Source organism: Musa acuminata, chromosome BXJ3-4 (assembly GCF_036884655.1).
Source record: "Musa acuminata AAA Group cultivar baxijiao chromosome BXJ3-4, Cavendish_Baxijiao_AAA, whole genome shotgun sequence".
In the NCBI taxonomy this organism is placed as follows: domain Eukaryota; kingdom Viridiplantae; phylum Streptophyta; class Magnoliopsida; order Zingiberales; family Musaceae; genus Musa; species Musa acuminata.
In genome coordinates, this window is record NC_088352.1 from 37,780,276 (window position 1) to 37,802,988 (window position 22,713).

The 22,713-nt window shown below is 37.8% G+C and overlaps 3 protein-coding genes across 5 annotated transcripts; 2 read left to right on the forward strand and 1 right to left on the reverse strand.

Moving 5' to 3' along the window:
- The first annotated feature begins 1,663 nt into the window (after window positions 1–1,663).
- LOC135581725 (calcium-transporting ATPase, endoplasmic reticulum-type-like) lies at window positions 1,664–9,016 on the forward strand. 3 transcript variants are annotated; one of them, XM_065147094.1, is made up of 10 exons: window positions 1,664–1,831; window positions 1,942–2,156; window positions 3,120–4,511; window positions 5,115–5,220; window positions 5,311–5,432; window positions 5,990–6,268; window positions 6,389–6,772; window positions 7,315–7,424; window positions 7,499–7,727; window positions 8,189–9,016. In XM_065147094.1, the coding sequence occupies exons 3-10, from the start codon at window positions 3,150–3,152 to the stop codon at window positions 8,750–8,752; spliced, it is 3,156 nt and encodes a 1,051-aa protein (XP_065003166.1). In that variant the 5' UTR covers window positions 1,664–1,831; window positions 1,942–2,156; window positions 3,120–3,149; the 3' UTR covers window positions 8,753–9,016. The 3 variants fall into 3 exon arrangements, with proteins under 3 accessions (XP_065003166.1, XP_065003167.1, XP_065003168.1); XM_065147095.1 differs by lacking the exon at window positions 1,664–1,831 and having other exon boundaries at window positions 1,898–2,156; XM_065147096.1 differs by lacking the exons at window positions 1,664–1,831; window positions 1,942–2,156 and having other exon boundaries at window positions 2,305–4,511.
- Window positions 9,017–10,170: 1,154 nt separating this feature from the next.
- On the forward strand, window positions 10,171–11,438 carry LOC103975927 (mitochondrial import inner membrane translocase subunit TIM23-1-like). Its single transcript, XM_018818674.2, has 2 exons — window positions 10,171–10,963; window positions 11,047–11,438. Exon 1 carries the CDS (start codon window positions 10,382–10,384, stop codon window positions 10,955–10,957), a length of 576 nt encoding a protein of 191 aa, XP_018674219.2. The 5' UTR covers window positions 10,171–10,381; the 3' UTR covers window positions 10,958–10,963; window positions 11,047–11,438.
- Window positions 11,439–13,211: 1,773 nt separating this feature from the next.
- Window positions 13,212–17,242, reverse strand: LOC135634666 (uncharacterized). Its single transcript, XM_065145134.1, has 8 exons — window positions 17,065–17,242; window positions 16,235–16,379; window positions 15,987–16,155; window positions 14,656–14,926; window positions 14,300–14,565; window positions 14,006–14,218; window positions 13,706–13,814; window positions 13,212–13,551 (listed from the first exon to the last, which is right to left on the reverse strand). The coding sequence occupies exons 1-8, from the start codon at window positions 17,213–17,215 to the stop codon at window positions 13,490–13,492; spliced, it is 1,386 nt and encodes a 461-aa protein (XP_065001206.1). The 5' UTR covers window positions 17,216–17,242; the 3' UTR covers window positions 13,212–13,489.
- Window positions 17,243–22,713: the final 5,471 nt, after the last annotated feature.

Consider the following 22,713-nt stretch of genomic DNA (forward strand, 5'->3'; position numbering starts at 1 on the left):
TTTTTCATTCGACAGAAGAAGGTGGTCAAAACATATATACATGAAATTTGTAAAAGATTTAAATGATACCATAAAAACCATCCTTATACTTTTGTTAGGTGAAAATTTTTAATATTAAAATTTAAAATCAAACAATTATATATCAAACTTAGCATACGTACCTTTTAATATTATTCAAAAAAAATTTATATGATCTACGAGTATATCTTTATGGAAAGTTATAATAATGCGATCTACAAGAGAATGTCTTCTCATCTATTCTTAACATTCACAAAATCATCATGAGTGATGGATTTAGGAACAGACAAAAGAATATCCATAATTTCTCAATGGTTCACGTAACTAAGGTAAAATAAGAAAATATTTATTATATCTCAATAATATTATGTATCTTCGTCATCTCTATATCCAAATATTTATATATAGTCATATCTATTTATATACTAGAGTAGACGGTAATAATCAGGAGAGTTCCTTTTATTAAGTTCATCTCCTAAAAAATCTTATCGTAATTAAAATTTCTTTCACTTGATCGATAACTATAATTAAAATCTAATCATATACACAGAATCTAATACTAAATACAATAAACTTATTTTCTCACTTGCGAAAGCATGTTAGAGACTAATCCTAAGCTAAAATAATTCAAGAAACACCAATCGTTTAAAAGCACCCATTGCTTTGGCATTCTCTTAGATATTAGATTTTGAGTTGCACCGTAGATGTAAAGGTTTCTAAAGCTCTTTAGTACAATCATATAGAATATAGTTTAAGGTTCATTTTAACTCTTGTAACTTTGATTAAAGTACTTAAGTCCTTATAGTTTACTTATTATTAGAATAACTTATATATTTTAAAAAACGTAGCATATAAGCTCCTCTTATTAAGTCTAAGTTAATAGATGTTAGAGACTACTTACGTAACATACTAACTCATAATAAACTATTAATATAACGATATATATAATTTAAGTTAAAAAAATGTTAAGATTCATTTTAGCCCTTGTGGTTTTAACTATGGATCACTTAAACCCTTATAGTTTACTCATGTCTAAAATAAGCCCCTCCCATCAAGTTTGAGTTAACAGATGTTAGAATCTACTTACATCTGACTTATAATAAATTATTAATATAATGACATATATAATTTAAGTTTAAAAAAGGGTTAAGGTCCATCTTGTCAAAGAAGAGAAAGTGGTGGAGGTCGTAACGATGGACAAAGGCGAAGAGACAAAGATAGGAGAGACGGAGGCGGAGGTAAGGGAAAGTTGGACCATCACGTTGTAGACGCGATGGGTGAGGACACAAGAGAGGACAAAGTGAGAGGCGATGGGGACGAAAATGCCCAAGAGGAGAATGAGCGACGAGGAAACCATAAAAACTTTAATGGTCCATGACAAAAACTATATGAATGAAATAAACCTTCATCTTTTTTAAACTTAAAATATATATCATTATATTAATGATTTATTGTGAGTTAGTATGTCATTTTGAAAATGTTATGTTTTTAAAAATATAAGTATTATTTTAGCACGAATAAATCATAAAAATTTAAATAATCAAAATTATAAGAATTAAAATGGATCTTTTAAACTCTTTCGAATATAACGGAACCAATGACATGAAGTCAAACTGTAGGTTTCCTCCCAGTGTTACCTTTCTTTCAAGCCCTCGGGTTGTCAGCGAGCGCTTGAAAGAAAGAGGAGCAAGAGAATCGAATCGGTCTGTCATAAATGCCTTCTATGCTGTTTTAGTTCATCTACTGCTCAATTCTGAAGTCTGAGCCAATGCAATGAGCGACAGAAGTTGCAATCTGAATTCTACATCTGGAGGTTGTTGGAGTAGATCTTTCATAAAATGTTGTTCTAAATATGTAGGACAATCTACGTAAGTCCGACAAATTGATACCTGGCTCCAGCTAAACTTGCCTGTGCTTCCTCAGGAAGATCGAACCTTTCATCAACACTCTGTTCTCGTACTCGAATTCAGGAAATGCTTATCATCATCACATCGTTTGGGAATTTTGTTCGATGATGCTCGAGTAGTATCTTTACGGGCAGAGAGAAGGAAGTCACCGCGCCCCTCTCCACTCTGGTCGACACCGATGCCTTGCTTTCGGCCCATGCGAATGAATGCGCCGCGTCCCATCCCACGAAGGTGCGGGATCCTCTCTTTCTCTTCGTACCTTTCTTCCTTCCGTTCCTTTTCCTTGGGGCCTATTTTGTACTCTCACTGCTATTGCAACTTCGTTCCATACTCTCGCTAGTTGCTATTTTGCGTTAATGCGGTTCATTTTCTGAGAGTTTGGGAGGAAAAGGGGTTCTTTTGGGAGGTATAGTTACTATTCTGCTCTCTGTTTTGTACTGCTGTAACCCCTGCAGTTCCGGGAAGCTGTTCCAGTTTGCGTGGGTAGAGTATGATCGAACCCTTGCCCACGGGATAAATGATTTACTTTTTCGTATGTTCTTATGAAAAGATCGTTTCTTTTGGCTGTTTGATTCTCTTATTGCTCATGCTTTCATCGGATTACTTGGATTGGCTTGGCAAGGTAGAGTATTGAAAGGAGAATGATCGTTACCATCTGTTTTAATCTGAGGGTCGTTGTTGCTTCTTCTGTGTTGTTCGTTTTGCGTCGTAAGACTTTGATGGATGTATACAGAGTATCGCGATCACAGAGTACATTAATGGTTCCTATTTGGAATCCATCTCTCTGTATGCTTCTTTGTTTTTTTTTTTTTGCTTCCTAATGCTTGATCCAAAAGACATTTTGGATCAAGTTGGGAGGGAGAAAAGGCATTTTGACAACTCTCAGTTAGCTTATTCTTGATTGATCCTACAGTGTAATTCAATCAAGGTTTGATCGTTTTTATCAACTTTGAGCTTCCAGACGAGACTTACTGTGTTTGCTACGTACTTGAAGAGCTCTTGTTGTTTGATTGAATGCTTCTCTGAGATGGCCTGTATAGATTTTACAATGTTCCATTTGTTTTTGATTGATCCTACTGTGTAATTTCACCACGTTTTGGTTTTCTTTTCTCATTTGAATTTCCAGATGATACTTTTATGTATGCTTCGTCGATCGATCACTTACTGTTTGATTAAATGCTTCTCTGGTAACAGCCAAGTATAGTCATTAAAAACATTTAATATATGGAGGAAAAGCTATTCCCAGCTTGGTCTTGGTCCGTGGAGCGGTGCCTGAAGGAGTACAATGTCAAATTGAGCAAGGGTTTAAGCTCCTTTGAAGCTGAGACACGGCGGGAGAGGTATGGGTGGAACGAACTCAAGAAAGAGAAGGGAAAGCCTTTGTGGTTTCTCATCTTAGAACAGTTCGATGATGTGCTTGTCAAGATCCTACTGATTGCAGCCTTTATATCCTTTACGCTAGCCTACCTGGAGGGAAATGAATCTGGCCACACTGGGCTTGAGGTGTATGTGGAACCTGTTGTTATCCTTTTGATTCTTATGCTCAATGCAATTGTGGGTGTCTGGCAGGAGACTAGTGCTGGAAAGGCTCTTGAAGCCCTGAAGAACATGCAGTGTGAATATGCCAAGGTTCGCAGAGATGGACGCTGTGTTCCCGACTTGCCTGCTCGAGAGCTAGTTCCAGGGGATATCGTGGAGTTGAGGGTTGGAGATAAGGTCCCTTCCGACATGAGAATAGCAACTCTGACTATGTCGACTTTGAGGGTTGAGCAGAGTTCATTGACCGGGGAGAGCATGCCTGTGCTCAAAGGAACAAGCCCTGGTTTTGTAGATGATTGTGAATTGCAAGCAAAAGATTGCATGCTGTTTGCAGGAACAACTATTGTCAATGGTAGCTGTATTTGTATAGTCACTAGCATCGGAATGGACACTGAAATAGGAAAGATTCAGACTCAAATCAGTGAAGCTTCACAGGAGGAACAAGACACACCCCTGACAGAGAAGCTCAATGAGTTTGGTGAAAGGCTAACTACTGCAATTGGAACAGTTTGCTTGATAGTTTGGGTCATCAACTATCAAAATTTTATCACTTGGGACAACTCAAATACATCAGTGTGGAATTTTCACTTTTCTTTTGAGAAATGTACCTATCATTTCAAGATAGCAGTGGCACTTGCAGTGGCAGCTATTCCTGAAGGTCTTCCAGCTGTAATCACAACCTGTTTAGCTTTGGGTACAAGGAAGATGGCTCAAAAGCATGCGATAGTTCGGAAGCTTCCAAGCGTGGAGACACTAGGATGTACAACTGTAATATGCTCAGATAAGACTGGAACTCTTACAACCAACCAGATGTCTGTGAATGAATTTCTTACCCTAGGTAAGAAGCTCTACACTACTCGAGTGTTTCGTGTAGATGGTACAACATACAACCCCAAGGATGGAGGAATCATTGGCTGGAGCAAGTGCAACATGGATGATAGCTTGCAGACTTTGGCAGAGATATGTGCTGTTTGCAATGATGCTGGACTTTATCGTGAAGGTTATCTTTTCCGAGCTATCGGTTTGCCTACTGAGGCAGCTCTCAAGGTTTGTGCCTTACCTAATAGTGGCTTCGCTTTTATCATAGAAGCAGGTACCCATATGCATAAATTATATGCTGATGACTACTAATTCAACATTGCTCCTGAACTCATGACGTGATGAATTTTCACATCCTGTTTTCAGATATTTGAATGGAGAGTTGTCAAAGAACCATAATGGAACCGAATGATTAATGATTAGTGAATAAAGCATGTAGTTGATAAATTTCTATGTGCATAGAAGGGATAACTAGTGCAAAGTACATAATAGTTGCATATTGGTTGAGTGCACAGCTTACTGCTTGTGGCAGATCGATGATAAAGAATTGAATGGGGGTCCTTAATTATCGCTTATGCTGCACAGTAAGTTAGGTACCCGATTTTGATGTTATTCTTGACCATCTTTTGCAGATTTCCTCAGTGTTCTCACCTTTAGATAATAAAAAAATTGTTATGCATTTCAAAGAGGCAAAAAGTTGCCACAAATGACTCTTTTCTTACTTTTTACGATTCTGCTCAATTTTCATGTTAGTGTTTGTGTCTCTTATGGTTCCTTATATATTTATTCTTCTGATGCTCAATAAAATGTTTCTGATGTCCTCTCTTTAAGGTACTGGTTGAGAAGATGGGACTTCCAGATGCAAAGGCAAGGAGCAGAATTCATGATGCAGAGTTTGCTTCTGACTTTTCCATCAACCATACTACTGTAAAATTAGGTGAGAAGAAACATGTTTCATCTAAGTTGTTTGACATTGTAATGGTCCCCCAATAAATTTTGTTTTCTTTATCACTTTTTTTTAAGACAGGCTGTTGTGAATGGTGGATAAAGAGATCAAAAAGGATTGCAGCATTGGAGTTTGACCGAGTGCGTAAGTCTATGAGTGTTATTGTCCGTGAATCAACTGGAAGTAACCGTCTTCTTGTGAAGGTGCTTAATATTTCTGATTTACTTACATTGCAATTTGATTATTGTAACATTCTATATTCCAAAATTAAGGCATAGTTTTAACTTTTTGTGCCCATTAGTTAATGAAGCATCTCTTTTTGTGTTAAAAGGATGTAATCCTCCACTCATTGAGAAGTGAATTGTTGAGTACATAGAAATGCAAAGTTCAGGTAAAGGTGGAGCCCTCATATGTATCTAATGCATAGAAAAAATTATACACTACAAATACACAGCCAATACACAACCAACACAAACAATTAGGTCTGAGATTGCAGTTGTATTTAATTATCGATTGTGCCATCGCCATCACCTGAATTAGTGTTCCCATCAAATGACTCAGTAGTTTTTCACAAGAAGTTTGTCAGTTTCACTAGATCAACAACAGCATGAGATAATTTTTATTGAAGCATACAGTGTTGCTGAAACTGCTTGATCTAGTTTATTGTATTTGACATTTATGTAGAGGTATTTATCTTGATGGTAATATTTAACAGCATCTGATATTGTCCTCTTTGCATTCATTTGGTTGTCATTGTCAGGGTGCTTTCGAAAGTGTTTTAGAGAGGAGTTCTCATGTTCAGCTTCCAGATGGATCATTTGCTCTACTGGATGAAGCATGTAAACAAATAATAATGTCGAATGTACATGAGATGAGTTCGAAGGGATTAAGATGTTTGGGATTTGCATTTAAAGACGACTTGGGAGAGTTCTCTGACTACAATTCAGAAACTCATCCTGCTCACAAGTGGTTGCTTGATCCTGTTAACTACTCTGAAATTGAAAGTAATCTAATTTTTGTTGGAGTTGTTGGTCTGAGGGTAAAGTTCTTGATTTATTCCTTATCATTTGTTGTAGTCTTCACTGTTGCTTTTTTAACTACTCTGAATTGCAAATATTTTTCTGTGGACTGATAATTGTGATCTTTCAAATTTGAGTAGGACCCTCCTCGTGATGAAGTTCATAAGGCCATTGAAGATTGTAACTGTGCGGGTATTAAAGTTATGGTCATTACTGGTGATAACAAGTCCACAGCAGAGGCAGTATGCCAGGAAATTGGGTTGTTTCTGGACAAAACAAGCCTCAAAGGAAAAAGTTTTACTGGCAAAGAGTTCACGGCTCTTCCAGTTAGCAAACAAATAGAAATTTTGTCAAAGCCTGGAGGTATAGTTTTCTCACGTGCCGAGCCTAGGCATAAGCAAGATATTGTGCGGCTACTGAAGGACATGGGTGAGATAGTTGCAATGACTGGAGATGGTGTCAATGATGCACCTGCACTAAAGCTAGCTGATATTGGTATCTCTATGGGTATAACAGGAACCGAGGTAAATGAAGCATGTTATTCTTTGATGCCTTAAATTTAAGCAACTTCTCCTTATGAAAGTAGTGGAACATTATGAGCCTTGTAAATAATATTTCAAATTTATTTGAGATGACAAGCTAGTGTTTAAGGTGCAATGTGCACAATCTAGAAGTTAGGTGTTCCAATTCTGTTGGTGTCAAGCCTTCTTGTTATGTAATGTTTACATGGAAGGAGTAAGATTAAAGAAAACATTATCAAATCATCCATCTGAAAATAAATATTGTAATATTGTTCTTTAGAGATTACTTTGGAGATGAACTTGTAATGTATCAGTTCTTAAGCTTTTTCTGCTCTTAGGCATATTCCTAACTAGTACCAACTTCTCTATCTTGGTAATCATGAAGTACTGTTTAGAAATTTTGAAATATTCTTCTGTACCTTAAAAAGGTCTTTTTACTGATTATACTCTCAAGCTTATGTTTGGACTAGGATTAGGAGTTCCACCACTATTTACTGAAATACAATTGATCTAAAATGACAGTTTCTAGTTTGTATCTGTTTCAGGTAGCAAAGCAAGCTGCTGATATGGTTTTGGCAGATGATAATTTCAGTACGATTGTCTCAGCTGTTGCAGAAGGTCGTGCTATATACAACAACATGAAATCTTTTATCAGGTATCTTTCTGAGCATCTTTCAGTTTGCTAACTTTCTATGGGCTCTGCTCATTTTATACAAATTTTTTGTTTAGGTATATGATTTCATCTAATGTGGGAGAAGTGATATCCATTTTTCTGACTGCTGCACTTGGCATACCTGAATGCCTAATACCGGTTCAGCTTCTTTGGGTCAATCTGGTCACAGATGGGCCTCCTGCAACAGCTCTGGGTTTTAACCCTGCTGATGTTGATATTATGCAGAAACCACCCCGCAAGAGCAATGATGCTCTTATCAATTCTTGGGTTCTTTTCCGTTATATGGTAAGTACAATGCTTCATGTTTAAGCTTTTCTGTAGTTTCCTTTAAATGATGAAATCTGCACTCTTGATTGAAGAACCACATCCACAGATTTAAAATTTAACCGAGTAAGTTCCCTAAATAATGTGTGTTCAAAACAATGAAATACTAGGTTTAACATGAGACAGTGCCATTTAAGTTTTACTGAGTTTTGGACAATCTCTTGAAACATAGATGTTTAAAAGTAGAGGAAATTACTGTATATTATTCTCATCTTAACATGTGTTGCTGTTAGTTTGTTCTTATGATTTTCTAAGTACTATTGCTTTTCAAGATAAATCATGATAGTTTCTTATCATAGACATTTAAGCACTGAGGTAGAAAGCTTGGAAATAAGTCATTAGCTGTCACTTCCATTTTCATCAATCAATTACTTGTGGTGTACAAATTGGTCATGGATTAATGTCTGTTTTTCCTTAATCAGGTGATCGGTTCATATGTTGGCTTAGCAACTGTTGGTGTCTTTGTCATGTGGTACACGCAGCCATCCTTCATGGGTATAGATCTTGCAAGTGACGGCCACACAATCATCTCCTTGGCTGAACTCCGCTCATGGGGACAATGCTCCTCATGGACCGATTTCTTGCCTAATCCGTTCTTGGCTGGTGATCGTGAAATATCTTTGGCAGATCCCTGTGACTACTTCACTGTTGGGAAAGTTAAGGCAATGACCTTATCACTATCTGTTTTAGTAGCAATTGAGATGTTCAATTCTCTCAATGCCCTTTCAGAAGACAATAGCTTAATTCAGATGCCACCATGGAGGAATCCTTGGCTCCTTCTTGCGATGCTGGTTTCATTTGGCCTGCATTTTGTCATTCTTTATGTCCCCTTTTTGGCAAGTATTTTTGGCATTGTTCCGTTGAGCCTGAACGAGTGGCTTCTGGTTATCTTAGTTTCTGCACCTGTGGTGCTAATTGATGAAGTTCTGAAGTACATCAGCAGGAAGCAGTGCTGGATTGATGATCATAAGCAGAAGATGGCATAGATTGTTGCTTTGAACTTGAAGGTCCAAGGTTTGAGAGATTGTTGCTAGTCTTACAGATATCGATAAAGTTGTATAGTAGGATTTTTATTGGAAATCGACCAGTATTAGTCCTTTGGAAACCATCAGATGAAAAAATTTCATTTCTCAATGTCTTTGTATTGCCTTCTATCACATACGGATACATCTATAGCTGAAAGTTTGTATGATGATCAATGTGTTGTATTCCTCAATTGAACTTTTATGGTCTATATTGGTGTTAAGCTACTGGCAAGTTGTTGTGGTGAGACCAAGTGGTATGTACTCATACAGGTGACTAATGTAGGAACTACTTGTTTCAGGCTATCAAGTTTTTCTATCAGATAGAAAACTTAGTTTCTCACTTCATCTCTGCTCGTGGAAGAAATTAGTAGATAAAATAAAAGAAATCTTCAGCTAATTGCAGAAAATGCACCAACCATTTCTAAGCATATATCTACCAATACTCTTTCATTATGATCATTGACCATGTTTTCGTTAAGTTCATATAATTTCTCTTATTGATCATGAAACCTTTTATCGTGTAATTGTTTATATCTTATAAAGTTTATGTTTATAATTTATATTGTTTATCAAGTGTTTGCTGAAATAGTTATTTGTCTTCTCTTTTGTAAATTCCTAATAGCTCATAAGAGGTTTCGAGGAGATTAACCTTTTACGAATAGAAACATAAGAGTACAACATAATTTAGATAAAACCAATTAAGTCCGTAATATATTGGTAGAAGAAAATCTAACACTTAGGGTCACCTTCGGATGTATTAATTATGCTCGTGAGTATAAGTTTCATGAGAATCCACTCTCAATGAAATAAAAATGAGAGAATAAATAAAGACGAAGATATTTTCTATTATCATATAAGGCAGCGATGGGTATAATACTCCTCACCCATTTTCATTTTTGTCCTTGTCCCACTCTTATCTATATTATTATATTATATTATATTTAATAATATATATATATATATATATATATATATATATATATGAGAATTAAATCTAATACTTTTAAATATTAATCATTAAATTTATCTTATTTTTAATTTGTAATATATTTTAAAAATAAAATAATATTTTATCAAAAATTTTGATGCTTTTATTATGTAGGATTAATTACATATTATCCATTATAATTAGTTATCTTTAATATTTTTAATCTTTAAATTTTTAAAATTATATTGAGATTAGTATACTTACAAAAGTGAATCATGATTTCTATACATGATTTAATATTTTATTTTTATAGATACAATGATCTTAATATAATTTTTAAAAATATAGAGATCAAAATATTAAAAGTAATTATAATTTATAAGTACAGCGATCGAAATATCAAGGTATACATGTAATAGCCAAACAGGCACGTGAGGAGAATCGGGTGGCGGCCAACTGGGTCGACGAAGCATTGCTGTTTCCGGAAGACTCAAGAGGGACGTTTCTGTAATTAGAGTGAGACAAACCCTCGTCAATTGGAACTCTCCTCACCCCACCGCCTTCGCCTTCGCCTTCGCCTTCGCCTTCTTCGCCGCCCCTTTCTCTCGTCGTGTTCCTTCCAGTTGGAACCCGAGGGATTAGAGGCGAAAGGAAGAGTTCCGATGGCGGATCCAGGAATACACGGTGGAGATGACGTTGACCACCGCCAGGATTCCGGTAACAGGCGACTCTACAACCCCTACCAGGACCTCCAGATCCCTTACCGAACCCTCTACGACCTCCCGACCTCGCCGGAGTTTCTCTTCCAGGAGGAGTCCCTCGCCCAGCGCCGTTCCTGGGGCGAGAATCTCACCTACTACACAGGAATTGGCTACCTCTCCGGCTCCGTCGCGGGAGCCTCCCTCGGCCTCCGCCGCGCCCTTCGCTCCGCCGAGCCCGGCGACACGCTCAAGATCCGGATCAACCGGATCCTGAACTCCTGTGGCCAGGATGGCCGCCGCATCGGTAACCGGGTCGGCGTCATCGGCCTCATGTACGCCGGTCTCGAGAGCGGGATGGTTGCCGCGAGGGATACGGACGACTGGGTCAACAGCGTCCTGGCCGGGCTCGGCACCGGAGCCCTCTTTAAGGCCGCCAATGGGCCTCGATCGGCGGCCATCGCCGGTGCCATTGGCGGCTTGATGGTCGGCGCTGCTGTAGCTGGGAAACAGGTCTTGAAGAGATACGTGCCGATATAGCATTTGGTTTGGATCTCTGTCTCTTCCCCCTTCTTTTTCTTTCTTCCTTCAATATTTCTCATGCCAAATTTTGACCTTGCACGTAACAGTGGAACGGCGGGAGGGTATTAGAAATTTGTGGCAATAAGTTTCTTAGCACCAAATTGATCGACATATTATATCTTGTGAAAATAGCTGCTCGCATTTGGATTGACGAGTAGCATACATCTGCTTGTTGGATTTTGAATATAAGAATGGAGATCCCATTGGCACTTATTGCTGTTCATGGAAGAGAGAGGGGAAGTGGGGAACAATTTGATTTTGATTAGTAGGTTCTCCTTTTGCTTCTGGTACTCCATACCTTTTGTGAAACTAGTTAGATTCTTATCTTGCAATGGAATAGTGTTCATGTTGTATGTTGTCTTGCTCAACTGTAGAAAATTATGTTGCATTATGTTGTTGCACTTTAGAAAATTATAAATAAACCCTTTTTAGGTATCAATGGATTATCTGATGCATATCAGTCTGGAAGGACATCTTTTAATCATGCTGAACCTAATTGAATTAGCTTTACGGCTACTCAAGACATTCTTGGAATGAACTTTACGGGTGACAAGATGTAGTCTTGTGTGAGGATAGTTTGGGTGCTCTTCTGTTGATAGAGATATGCATTATCGGAATTTGGTACTGAAGGCATCTCGTACTTGATAAAATTTATTTCTGTAGAAATAATTGATTGCTCTTTTTTTTAATTATTGATTATAGGTGACACTTGAGACATTTGTTGTGTCATATTTTGCTTCCAATGAAAGCTACATCATAAGGAACAAAAGCCTACGTATTTTCTCTCCATAGCTTCTTGTTATGGATGTTATATTTCCTTTTAATTTTAGTTTTCGTTTTCCACTCATCTGTTTGTAGTTCCCGTTCATGCGGCCTGTGTTTCTTTGTAGTAACTTTGTCGGCATCCATCTGAATCGTATTTTTGGTTGATTGTCCTGGAAAGTGAATCACCTGGGATCGTTTTTAAGAGTTCAACCGTTGCAAGAATCAAGTTGCAAAGATGGTGCATAGACCATCCTACCACTTGAACCTTGTAATAATGGTGGCAACTTGTTTTTGTGCGCATCAATACCCATTGGGAAACATTGGTTGGTAGTCATTCACATTAGTTAGGCTTCCTTACCTTTTAATTTAATCGCTGCACATTCTGTTTGATCATCACTGTGTTGGGCAGTAACTTTGTTGCTGCTTCAGAAAAGCATTGTTGAAGGTTGTTCTTCGAGTTATGTTACTGGGTTCTTTAGAAGGATGGCATCGAACGACTATGTATTTTTCCTCAAAGCTAGCAAGTGTGTAACACAAGCGCTGTCTCTTGTCTGGACATGATATTTTCTTTAGTTACACGTCCATGGCAGCATTAGAGGAGAGAATAGTGTGACCACTCCTTTTTTTTTTTTCTCTCTAATTATTTTTGTAGAGTTTCAAAGATTGTGAAAGTGAAAGTAAGTTTGAACTAATTGTTAAGGGCGGTTTTGACGTTCATGGGGTGGGTTGCATCAAACTAGTTTTTATGGTTTTTTTATTTTTATTTTTAAACGAGCTTGTAGTCACGGAGGTCGATCCTTTTGTGTTAGGACATGGTTGACAGTTCAAATTATTTGAGGTTTCTTTTGTTTTGTTTTTCTTAATGTGATTGTAGCAAGGATCATCATTATGGTGATCTGATCGGATCGGCACGTATCAGTCAATATCGGTGTGCGATGTGTCGACCAGTCAGTCAATACCAGGAGAGGAAAAGTAAAAGAGGAAGGAGCGGTGTGCTATGTGTCCACGGTACATCGGTGAGGAAGAAGAAGGAAAAGAGGAAGAAGGAAGAGAAGAAAAAAAAAAAAGAGGAAGGAAGGAAGGAAGAAGAAAAATGGTGGAGGAAGAGGAAAAATAAGACGCCCACTCGGTATGGTATTATGCGGTGAGGTCATGTGATCACTCACTGAATCGGTTCAAGTTTGGAGTGGTATATATCATCCGTTTCGAACTGGTGATTTACTGGAACTGCAACCACCATAATGCACGACCAGCTCAGATTTCCTCGATGGTCGGGGGCTCTCAGCAAGACTTCCATTTAAGCTGCGGCGGAGAGAGAGAGAGTGAGGTCTTATTTTTCTACGTAGTAATAAAAGTTCAAAAAAAACTAATTGATGAGAAAGTTGTAGCGATACGAGCCAACGTTGGCAACACAAGTGTTTGGGCACCAACAACACAAACAGACGAGTGAAGCATGGAACCACCAAAACGTTTTGACCACATTTGGAATAGCAGATGGAACAGCCAATGGATTATAAGAATGCATGACCATTTATTTATTTGGCCAGCTCTCTAAACGGAGACGCCTCTATGTATTTCTATATTGTGTAAATCGAACAGAGAATCAGATACAAACCACTCCATTTGGAAAATTTTTGCTGCTTCTAAATGAAAAATGAACTCCAAATTCTTTCTTCACCATTTAATCACATACTGTGAGTGCTCTACTGCCCCCCCTTAAGGGGCTCAAATGTTCAGAGTCTCTGCCTCATCATCCCCCTCCATCATATCAGTCCAAACTTGTGGCACTGCAGAAGAAAGCACCCCCAGTGTAGTGTGATATGAAAGGGTCAGATTTGCTTGGCAAAATTTAGCCAAAGAAAATAATAATAATATAAAAAAAAGCTGCAATGATAATTCAATATCACATTTTTACTAATTGATAAAACATGTATTACTTACTTGATTTGTGGCTGTCAGAAATCACCATGAGCCGCTTTTGCAAGACTGAGGCCATGAACAGGAAAATAGAACACATTCCAAACATGAGTGTGATAGGGAAAGCATTTACCTGCATAAAACCCAAAGTAAATCACTTGTGAAAAATGCAGTGTGTTTTGTATTCTTTTTTTGCATATGTATCGATGATGCTTATAAATACAGCATCGTCAATCAGCGACTTCCTTCTTATAATAGAGCTATCACATAGCCATTTCAACTTCATTACATAATAATCACGAGGTAGAAAGTTTCGATGCTTACGTTGTAGAGTACCACACAGACAAAGATGTTGAGGGGAATGCGAAAGAAGTTCATGATCGTGCTCCTGGCCTCCTCGGGTATGTACTGGGATCTCATCTTCATAATGGATGGCCAAAATATGCCAACACAGGCTTCGAAGACACAAAACCCAAGGAGCTGGATGCAGCCTCCAAAAGATATGCTGTCACCTTGCTCAGAAGGTGCTACCAAGAACTGTTTCACAGTAGCGTTGAAGTAATACTCATTAGCCAAAAGAAAACTTTCAAAAGTACTACATCTTAATAACAGGCTTACATTACAGACAATTGGAAGCAGCAGAGTGACAGCAGAGATCGCAAACACTATCTGCATATAACTTTCAACTTTAAGAGTTGCATGGGTCATCAGCCTGGATGCTATAGAGCTCCCCAACATCGAAGACAGCATGAACGTTGCAAAAATAAAGCCTTGAGGTATATCCTCATCGTTTGGGCTCAAAGCAGGGGTCCACAAAAAGACAAAAGTGTACATGGAACCTTCAAAGAGTGATTGTATTGCACCCAGCAAAGCAATTTTCTCATCTGTTATCAACACAACAATTAGAGCAACTGATGGCCCTAAAATTAAAAAAGGTATTCTGGTGTTGTCAACAGAAGTTAAATCACACTTACCGGAAGCAATGGCTGCGGCAGCACCATTGAACTGTGTGATCAAGTCTTTGCTTTCAGAAGGATCTCCATAATTTTCACTCCATGATGACAAGATAACAGCCATGCCAAAGGTAAGGAAGCATGCAGCAGCATCGAATGGAGCCACAGGATGAAATTCCAGGTTATCAATCAATAAACTAGCTAAAAGTCCAGAAACAATGGCAATAAGACCATTGCCAAGAAAGATAGCCTTTGAGAAAATTACTGACAACCACTGTGGGTCAAACCCTCTCTGTGGAAGGGGCAACGACCAATTCATCAGAACAAGGAATAGGAAACTAATGTCATATGAGCTTGTAGCCTACTGATCAAGCAGACCCAATGGTTTAGCAGTTCTAATTCTCATTATGTAATGACAATTTATTCTTTTACGCAAAAAAAAAAAGAATATTAATTACACCCTATGATAATAAATTTAGTCAGATCAGTAACTTGGCTACAGAAAAGAGTATTTTATCCTAGTTTTAAGCTACCAATTATACAAAATACAATAGGCAATGTTTTAATACATGGAACAAAAACTGCAGGAGATCTGATACATAAAACATAAAGTGAAAACTTCTGGGGATTAGTAGACAGATGAAACTGCACAATAAATGAATTTATAGAATTGCTTCTATCATTACTCTTGTCGATGAATATTCATATCTGTGACTCTGTCACAAGTGCACACCCACCGAAACATAAACAAACATAATCATATAATCATTCCATATAGGGCTTAGACATAGCTGAGCCACATACCCAAAGAAATGAGTATTTATGCATTCCCCAACAGTTGAACTCTAAGGAATGGACTCGGCTTATCTTGAGGCTCCAAGAAAGTACAAGTACTATCATTCCATGGAGGCCTTGCCGGCTGTTAAATGAAGCCGTGGCCCTCGTGGCTCTCATCAGCACAGCACCTTTTACAGAGCTTTCAGGCCAAAAGTCATCATTTGTTGATCATAAACCATGATTCAAGATGGTCTTGATACACAATGTATATTAAATCTTGATTAAGAAAGAAGGTGCAGATAAAGGGGGTGAATGACGAGCTAGCAAATTGAAGAAGCAAAACCTACATATAAAAGAACCTAGGAAATATCGAACAAGTCAAAGAGCTGCTAGAGTTGGGATGTTTTATAGCAGAGACAAAGAGTGTCACAGTTATTTCATATTAATTCCTACAAGATCAACATCTCATCTCAGTCCAGCAGCTTAACCCTTTAAGCCATGAACAAAATCTCATTGTTCTATATAACCGAAGTGGTCACAGCCTCAAAGTTCTAGTAGTGGTTGGTCATCCTCACCTTATTATGTTCTGCAACAAGCCATGATTCAAATGCTGAGAAAAGCAGAGACGTAGAGATTCCTCCCAGTATCCGGCCTATCAATAAAGACGTGTATTCTGGACAATGCTTAGTCAGACAGCTGACAATGTACGTGATGCAGTAGGTGACACAAGCTCTCTTACGACCCCTGCACTCAGTTTCAAAAACCGCAGACGCCTCTCAGAAAGAACTCGAGCAATTTAATCGATCGACGAGGAAAGACTCACTGTTTATCGGCCAAAGATCCCACAATCGTCCCAAACAACATGGAAGATCCAAACCCCGCAATGAAGAGCCGGCCGATCTCTCCCTTGTTGAAACCATACTGGCTGTAGAGGTAGTAGACGTACGGACCCTGCAACCAGTCACCGGCTGGAAACCAACCCAAACACGCAATTCAATCAGATCCTTCAGTGACAAGATCCACGATGACAAAAATGATGTCTGGTCACTTTTCGAGACTCGGATCTATTCAGAATAGCGTCCCTTTCTCGATCATACGAACCTACTTCAACTCCGGCATTCAAAACAAACATCAAGAAACGGAAAAATCAAGATTCCAAGAAACCAAGTCGCCGAGCTACCAGAAAACGGGAATAACCCTAGAATTCATCCGTTCAAATCCGGCATTCAAATCAAACATCAAGAAACGGAAAAATTAAGATTCCAAGAAACCAAGTCGCCGAGCTACTAGAAAACGGGAACAACCCTAGAATTCATCGGTTCAAACCCGGCATTCAAATCAAACATCAAGAAACAGAAAAATCAAAAAATCAAACAGCAAGAAACAGAAAAATGAAGATCCAAAGAAACCAAGTCGCCGAGGTACCAGAAAACGGGAACAACCCTTAGAATTCATCGGTTCAAACCCGGCATTCACATCAAACATCAAGAAACAGAAAAATCAAGATCCCAAGAAACCAAGTGACCGAGCTACTAGAAAACGGGAATAACTCTAGAATCCATCGGGTCGGGCAAAAGACGGCTCCGATGTGCCTACGAACGCGCGAATCGATTTGGATAAAGGCGAGATCCAAAGCGGAAGGGAAGGACGAACCCATCATGAGGGAGTAGACGAACAGGTAGTTGTTCTTGAACGTGTCGAAAGCAGTGGAGATGGCGACGCGGTCCTTCCTCGTCTTCCTGAGCTCCATCGCCGCGACCGCCGCCGCCAGCCCGCCGAACACCAGGTAGTAGAACACCTCCATCGCTCCCCCCGCCCCCCCCCCCCCCTCTGCTTCAGAGCTCGATCGGGCAAGAAGGAGAGAGATCAGCGATGTGGTCGGTTGGGCTCGACGCACTCGGCTTATATGGTTTCGCTGGCGAACCGTCGGCCACCACGTGGCGGTCACGTGGGGTCCAACGTCGTCAACACCAACGGATTGCAGGTGATACGTGGGACTGACCAAAGAGATGTACGAGATATTATTTCGTTATGTTGGTTTATTCGTTGTGGTCAAAACTTAGGTTGCATTAAGTTATAATTGATGTGGAATTAATTGCAATGAGGAATTTAATTTTGGAGCTCGATTTGAAGGATTCATTAATAAGTCTACGTTTGATGAGAATAATTGGATTGAGCTTTTTAATGCATACATAACATGTGAATTGTGATATTTCTTTCATTCTATTTTAATATAAAAATAGATTTAATATTTCTAGAAATATTCTTCCCGCCAATTCATGAACACACACGTTTGGTTGATTGAATTGGCATCATACATGAATTTTGATTGGGTTGTAATATTAGTGGTATCATAGGAGAATGAATACTAAAAAGGAGTAATAATAAGAAAAATACATAGATAACTATGTATCAGCTTAAAGATACATTCTCTTCGAAAGAAAAATATGGTCTTTCACCGCTCACCGTAGAAAATATTATAGTGCTTAGATCTCATGTTATAATTAGCATATCAATTGAAGCATAAATAATATGTATATATTACCTTCACTTTATGATATGATTTGTGATATTTATGCTTAATAAATATGATAAATAATAATATGTTCATATTTTTGACTTTTAAGATTGAATTATATGTATTTTAAAAATATAATTCTTAGTGTTATATAAATTATTGACTAAGTATACATAAGTGTTTATATTAAGCATAGTACAAATAAGTGTGTTAACAGACTTGAAAATGAGATTAAGTTATAGTAATAAGCATAAACTAGAAATGATGATTGAATTATAATCGATTTTAAGTGAATATTGAAGCTTGAATATAATTAAAATAAGAAAGATTATGTTTTAAATCTTATGTATCTACAGAATAATAAGACACTTACGAGTAATAAAAAATTAAATGAGAATACAAATGAAAGAGAAGTATTAAATTAAATGTTGAAATATATAAGTGAGATTGAAAAATGAGTTTAGATCAAAAATATCATCTTTGTCCAAACTAAATCAAAATTAATTAAAATTGCTATGACATTAAAATTATATTAATAAAAAAATTAAAAAATGCCTAATGGAATTAAACCCTATATCTTAAGGTAATCTTTTCAGCGCTTCTATCTTAATTTTGACCTCATCCTTTTTACCCAGCTAATAAGCTAATAATCTATAACCCTTTATCTCCTTCTTAAGCCATTCTCTTAGCTTCTATCAAGGTCATAAAACCTCAACTCTAAGGAAGACTGAGATAAACAAACTCAATTCTTTCCTTACTATACTTAGGGTTTCGATCTTATGAATTATAGGTTGATCTTCCTTTTATTTACTTCGAGTAATCTAGACTTTGAATTTATCTATATTTTTTAGATATATTTTGGATTATTCTCTTACGGTTTTAAGGCCTCTAATATGATCTTAATTTGATATTAGTGTATAGAGTTATTACTGTTTTAATATGAGATACTCCGAATCTTTTTTTTTTAGAATGAGTTTTGTCGTAGTTAAATTAATCCATTTAGGGATATGATTAGATTATAACCTTTTCATATATTTTAAAAGTTTTCCTCGAAATTTTATGAGATTTGAAATTGAGTGAAAATCACCTCTATACACCAGGATACAAGATTTATAAATTCAAATAGTTTTAACCCAATTTTAGTAGAACATAATAAGTATTGGTAATTGAATTATGAGAGTATATAGCCTCCAAATGATTTGGTTTAAAGCTAAATTTTGGTGTGTATTTAGTTCTATATGTTTTGTAGTATTTTATAAAATTTTATGATAATTCAAGGTCGTTTGGTCAGTTAGAATAGTGAAAAAAAAATTCTTCATTGAATTATATGATGGTTTGATTAATGCTAGTTCATTTGATTGATTATATAATAAATTATTAGAAAATTTTATGGTGGAATCTAGGTTAATTATAGTTTATTTTATGAATAATTTTATCAAACTTTTTCTATGAATTATTATAAATTGAAAATCAAGATGTAAGGTTCTTAATTAATATATTTCATGACTATATGCTCTCAATTTAATAGATATATCGCTCCCTAGTATACTCGATTATTAAAGAACATGATCTTTCCTTAATATTTTTATTTTTAAGTTTAATCAAGTAAATATACATTTAATTTACTATAAAATAGTGATCATATGAATTATCATATGCATAATATATTTTAGAAAATATATTTCGAATGATATAATTATCATGAGCTAAATGAAAATATATGTATTGTGTATATATCAAAATATATGAACTATGATAAAAATATCTTACATACATGCATATATGATGATGTGTAGTGTGAGAGTGCATGTGTTTTCTATGACATACGGTGTGGGAGTGTACAGATATATTAAGATATGTAATACACACACACATATATATATATATATATATATATATAATATGACATGCGGCATAAGAGTGTACATATGTATTATGACATGCGGTGTGAGAGTGCATAAATGTATTATAACGTGCTGTCACGACCTTAGCTGGAATTGTCTAAGACGTGAGGCACCCTTGCGGCCAAAGACGCGAACTTAGCTTGCGTTGCCTAAGTCGCGAGTCACCCTTGTGGCAAAGACGCGAACTTAGCTTGCGTTGCCTAAGTCGCGCTTCGCCCTTGCGATCTTGTTCCGCAAGGATCAGCCCACTTTGTAACCTCTCGCAGGTCCCGAAGGACCTGTAAAAAAGAAAGAAGTTAGTTCGAAAGAACGAGCAACGGACAAGTCCCGAAGTCTCGCGAAAAGGGAAGATTTACAAGCAATTCGACGAACACCTTGTGTGCACAAGAGAAAAGAGGGAGAGGGAGAAAAACAAGGCTTTCAAGGATGAACGAACAGTTGCAAGCCCACAAACATCCGCTCACCTGGTCCCGGGCACAAAACCAAGTTCCCGTAAAGGTCACGTGCGAACTTGCGAAAGAGAGTTCAACGCCCGGTATATAACCGAAGCCCCATCCAGCCCTGTGCCACCCGGGGGGTTCTTGGGGTCTGAGATGGCTGACATTTTGGTGAGCGGAGGTAGCTCTCCGCTCACCTCCTGCGGCACGCGAAAACGGAGCTGTTTTGGGCTGTTTTGGGGCTGTTTTGCTCGGTTCGGTGAGCGGTCGCTTTGCAACGCTGCAACTTGTTCGAACTTACATATTTACAAGCAAAATGACCCAAAACCATGAGAAAACATGCTGTCAAGCAGCTGTACATGCAGGTGTGAGCGACGAACTGTTCGTTGAACGGAGTTGTTGCGGGTGCGCGACGACCGTTCGTGACATTCTCCCCCACATAAACTGTCGACGCCCTCGTCGACGCTTGTTGGTAGTTGTTGATGACTTCTTCTTCATGTCGCAGGGCGTCTTCAGGCTCCCAACTGGCTTCAGTTCGGGGTGTTAGGATCGGAGCGGCACTAAGAGGGGGGGGTGAATTAGTGCAGCGGATTAAAACTTCGATTTTAATAAAATCTTTCGTACGTTAAGAACGAAACTTGAGAAATTTAACTTGAAGGCGTATTCTTAAAGTTGCGCAGCAAGAGTAATAAGGAACTAAAGCAGTAAGAAGATTTGCAGTAATGTAAATGACAATAATAAAAAGCAAACCAGAGATTACGTCGATTTTTAGAGTGGTTCGGTCAAATGACCTACTCCACTTGCGAGGCCCCTCTTCGATGAGGCTCCCACCTTCCACTAGCAAGTCCCTTGAAATGGAAGGGTAAACACCCCTCTTACAACCTTTTACAAGCAGCTCAACCTCTTACAAATTTTCAATAAGAAAGAAGGAGGAGAACTCTCTAGCAAATTGAAAACAAGACTTGCTAAGACTTTCTAAGACTTTTCTCTCAATCAAAATGCTTCTCAAAAAGTTGTAACCTCAGCTGAGATTTGAGGGGTATTTATAGGCCTCAAGAGGATTCAAATTTTGGGCTCCAAAATTTGAATTCTCTTAGGGTTCCCGGTGCTGGCGGTTCCACCGCCCAGCCAGGCGGTTCCACCGCTTGGCTTTCCGATTCATTGGTTTGGCTTATTTTTCGCCCAAACCAAATCTGACTTTGGGCCCAGTTGGCCCCTAACGAGGATATAGGATTATCTCTTAATCCTAATCCTAATTACAGGTGAACTACATAACACAAAAAAAACATCCTAAGCAAGTTTTTTAACCGCGAACGTCGAGTCTTGTTCCGGCGAGCTTTCCGACGAACTTCTTCCGACGGACTCCCTGCAAGCTCCCAATCTTTGTGATGACTTTAACGAGTAGCCGAGCCTTCTTGGTGATCTCCGCGAGCCTCCGACGATTTCTTCGGCGAACTTCCGACACGTTCCCGATTTCTTCTCGGACGGTTCCGGCAGCATCTCCGATGATTCTTCGGTCTCTTAAACGTCCATCGAGCTCGACTCCGGTATCCTTGCTTTATGTTTTCTGATTATCGTAGTTAATCCTGCACACTTAACTCAATAATATGGATTAGATCAATTAACCCACCAATTGATTATATCATCAAAATCCGAGATTCAACAATCTCCCCCTTTTTGATGATGATAATCAATTGATGACGGAGTTAAACATAACTCCCCCTATCTATATGCCATATTATGAGAAGATAAAAAAAAACACTTGAATTCCATCCCATTGGATTCAAGCATAACCCGATAAGTTCTAATCGTGGAACTTTATCGTTATCCTCATTAAACAATAGTGAGTACGAAACTTCGATGAAAATCATAAGTTAAATGATACGGGACGAGTTTTGCTACGATAAAAGATAAAGATTTTCAATATAAATTTCATGATATCAATCTTGTGATATTTTCAAGGATTTGCAAGTCATATAAGACAATCATATCACACAAGTTTTTGTAATTCATATTAGCCATGCTATCGTTCTGGTGTAAGTCATCACTTCTCCCCCTTTGTCATCAACAAAAAGAGACAAGCCAGCTAATTGATGATCATAGAAAAAGGTTTAGCATTTATCAAAGTTCTTCATTCAAATTTGCCAGAAATAGTTTATCCAAAAGACATCATCATCTATGCAGATTAAGACAATAGTTATCTAAAGGAAAGATCAGTTATCGTACAATCGATGACAAACATGAACTTGTTTTTTTTTTAAAAGCAAACAGGACAGAATAAAAAGATACATCAATTTAATCCTTAGGAGGTAATCCACAGTGCTGATACATGATATCTATTTTTTCATTCATCTGTTGTAGTGTCTTCAAAATTTCAACTTGTTGATTCTGAATTTGTTCTTGCTGTGATTTGATCTGAGATAGCTCCGCCATAATGATATCT

Coding starts and splice junctions, on each gene's coding strand:
- LOC135581725 (XM_065147094.1), top strand. CDS start 3,150: ATGGAGGAAAAGCTATTCCCAGCTTGGTCTTGGTCCGTGGAGCGGTGC. Junction 4,512..5,114: donor CTACTGAGGCAGCTCTCAAG/GTTTGTGCCTTA, acceptor CCTCTCTTTAAG/GTACTGGTTGAGAAGATGGG. Junction 5,221..5,310: donor CCATACTACTGTAAAATTAG/GTGAGAAGAAAC, acceptor TTTTTAAGACAG/GCTGTTGTGAATGGTGGATA.
- LOC103975927 (XM_018818674.2), top strand. CDS start 10,382: ATGGCGGATCCAGGAATACACGGTGGAGATGACGTTGACCACCGCCAG.
- LOC135634666 (XM_065145134.1), bottom strand. CDS start 17,215: ATGGAGGTGTTCTACTACCTGGTGTTCGGCGGGCTGGCGGCGGCGGTC. Junction 16,380..17,064: donor CGTCTACTCCCTCATGATGG/GTTCGTCCTTCC, acceptor GTTGGTTTCCAG/CCGGTGACTGGTTGCAGGGT. Junction 16,156..16,234: donor GGATCTTTGGCCGATAAACA/GTGAGTCTTTCC, acceptor AACTGAGTGCAG/GGGTCGTAAGAGAGCTTGTG.